This window comes from Lactuca saligna, chromosome 3 (genome assembly GCF_052625555.1).
Source record: "Lactuca saligna cultivar CGN05327 chromosome 3, ASM5262555v1, whole genome shotgun sequence".
Lineage (NCBI taxonomy): Eukaryota > Viridiplantae > Streptophyta > Magnoliopsida > Asterales > Asteraceae > Lactuca > Lactuca saligna.
The window spans coordinates 27,616,763-27,618,830 of NC_136419.1; the positions used below are offsets into that span (position 1 = coordinate 27,616,763).

Genomic DNA, 2,068 nt, shown 5'->3' on the forward strand with positions numbered 1-2,068 from the left:
AAGGAGGGCAACACCGAATACCGTTGAACTAAAAGCCCTTTTCAATACGGTAATGGAACTAGCTTTTTAGGTTTATGTAGTTATAAAATATTAATATAATCTAAGGTTGTCAAAATGATCGTAGGATCATACAATCCTAAGTATGAAAATAAGTCGGATCGTATACAGATCATATTTGGGATATGATCGTAGGTAAGATCATAAGATCATAGATAGGATCGTAGAATCGGGATCCGATCATATCCTACCTCCTCTTGATTTTTTTTTAAATGAAGAAAAATGAATTCACCATTTTATGTCTTTTTTTCTTTTACCGGTTTACCATTTATTATTTGTGTTATGAGTTGTGATTAATATTTTAAAGTTTTTATAGTTTTTGAACGGAAAACTGAATGTTTGAGATATTTTTTATGTTTTACAATTATAAGTTCAAATTATGTTTTATTTTGTGTGATTTTAGAATCTCTAACCTGATCTTACAAACTTATAAACGATCATACATAGGATTCCGATGTTGACAATATTGATATAATAAAAATCAAAAAAACTTAATGATTTTAATATACAAAAAATAATATAGTGAGCTATTTAAATACTACAATTTTAATTCAATCAAAATAAACGGAAAAGAAAAACTATGCTATGCTAATTGACTTTTCTTATTTTAACTATTGTAGTAAAGGAAGAGAGGGATCACCATAAGTCTCCATGATTATAGCTTTGGTTCTTCTCTGCATGCTGAGCAACACATTATGCCATGTATTAACTCTAGAACTAGCCCTAATCGGCAATATTCCCACATTCATTTCCCCTAAATCGTCAAGTCTGATTCCAATAACTTCGCCGGCCGCCGCCCCATCCAATAACCAAATCAAACAGTAGCAGAAACCTTTTGTAATCTCCGAATCGCTATCCACTCTAAATCTCATTGTTCCATCGACATCCATCATCACCTCCAGCCACACTTGAGCTGTACATCCGGTGACTCTGTTTGATTCCACCCTACCTGACTCTTCGAACTCCGGGAGGAGACTTGCGTAGTGTATCAACCGTTTCACTCTGTCGATTGGCTCCGGTAAGGATTTGAATTCGGAAACCAGAATCTCGAGCTTCTCGCCGACTGTGAGTGAATTCGAGAAATTTGGAGCATCAGGCGGTGTTACGTGTTTTGGATGGGAGATTTGGAGGGATCTGGTGGAAATGGAGCGTAGATTTGATTTGTTTCGTTTGTATTGGATGGGCGAAAGGTTAGGATTACATGAATTTGATGGTGGTGCTGGAAGAATAAAGCGTGTTGGTGATCTGAAGACGGCGGCGGAGGTGGAGGCGGAGTTCATTTCAGATGGTGGTTAGTGACAGTTTTTTAGATGAAGATAACGGCCGGAATCAGTTGGTAGGTGATGGTACGACGGAGGAGAGACGGCGGAGGAGAGGGAGAAAGGTCCTTGAAGTGTGGAGCCTGTCAGAAGAGGAGTGGATTATATATAGGATTCTGCATAACAAATTAAATAAAAATTAGTTTTTTAAATAGAAAATATTTGAATTAAGTATAATGTTATATTAAATAACTTAAAATAATCAGAAAATTATAGGAGGCGGAAGAATATTTGGTGTTCTACTCTGAGTCTCTGACTACTGTATGCTAATCATCTAAAATATTTACTTTTTAGATTATTTAATAATTTCTTTAAATAAATATTATGTAAATGTTACTTATGGTTTTCAATTTTCATTATTTTATAACTTTACTTGCAGACAAATTGATCTGTTTATTGATTACCAACATGTTTATACGATTTAAAGTCGTTATATATTTATATTTTGTATTATAACATAAGATAAAATTGGTTTGATTTTGATTTTGTTTTATTTTTAAAAATAAAATTAATTGTGAAGAAGTAAGAAACCCTTAGGTTGGAGGGTATCTTGCCGCAAAAACCACATTCATTCCTGTGCCACGTAGACATTATATTGAAGTGATATTAATTTTACCACATAAAATGTAGTTTTTTACCACAAACTAGGTATGATATACCAAAAAGGTAAAAGAGAAAGAAACAATTTGAGA

General features: G+C 33.6%; 1 protein-coding gene across 1 annotated transcript; it reads right to left on the minus strand.

Moving 5' to 3' along the window:
• Positions 1-512: 512 nt before the first annotated feature.
• Positions 513-1,441, minus strand: SUFE2 (sulfur E2). The gene has a single exon (XM_078982087.1). The coding sequence runs from the start codon at positions 1,335-1,337 to the stop codon at positions 669-671; it is 669 nt and encodes a 222-aa protein (XP_078838213.1). The 5' UTR covers positions 1,338-1,441; the 3' UTR covers positions 513-668.
• Between the last annotated feature and the right edge of the window lie 627 nt (positions 1,442-2,068).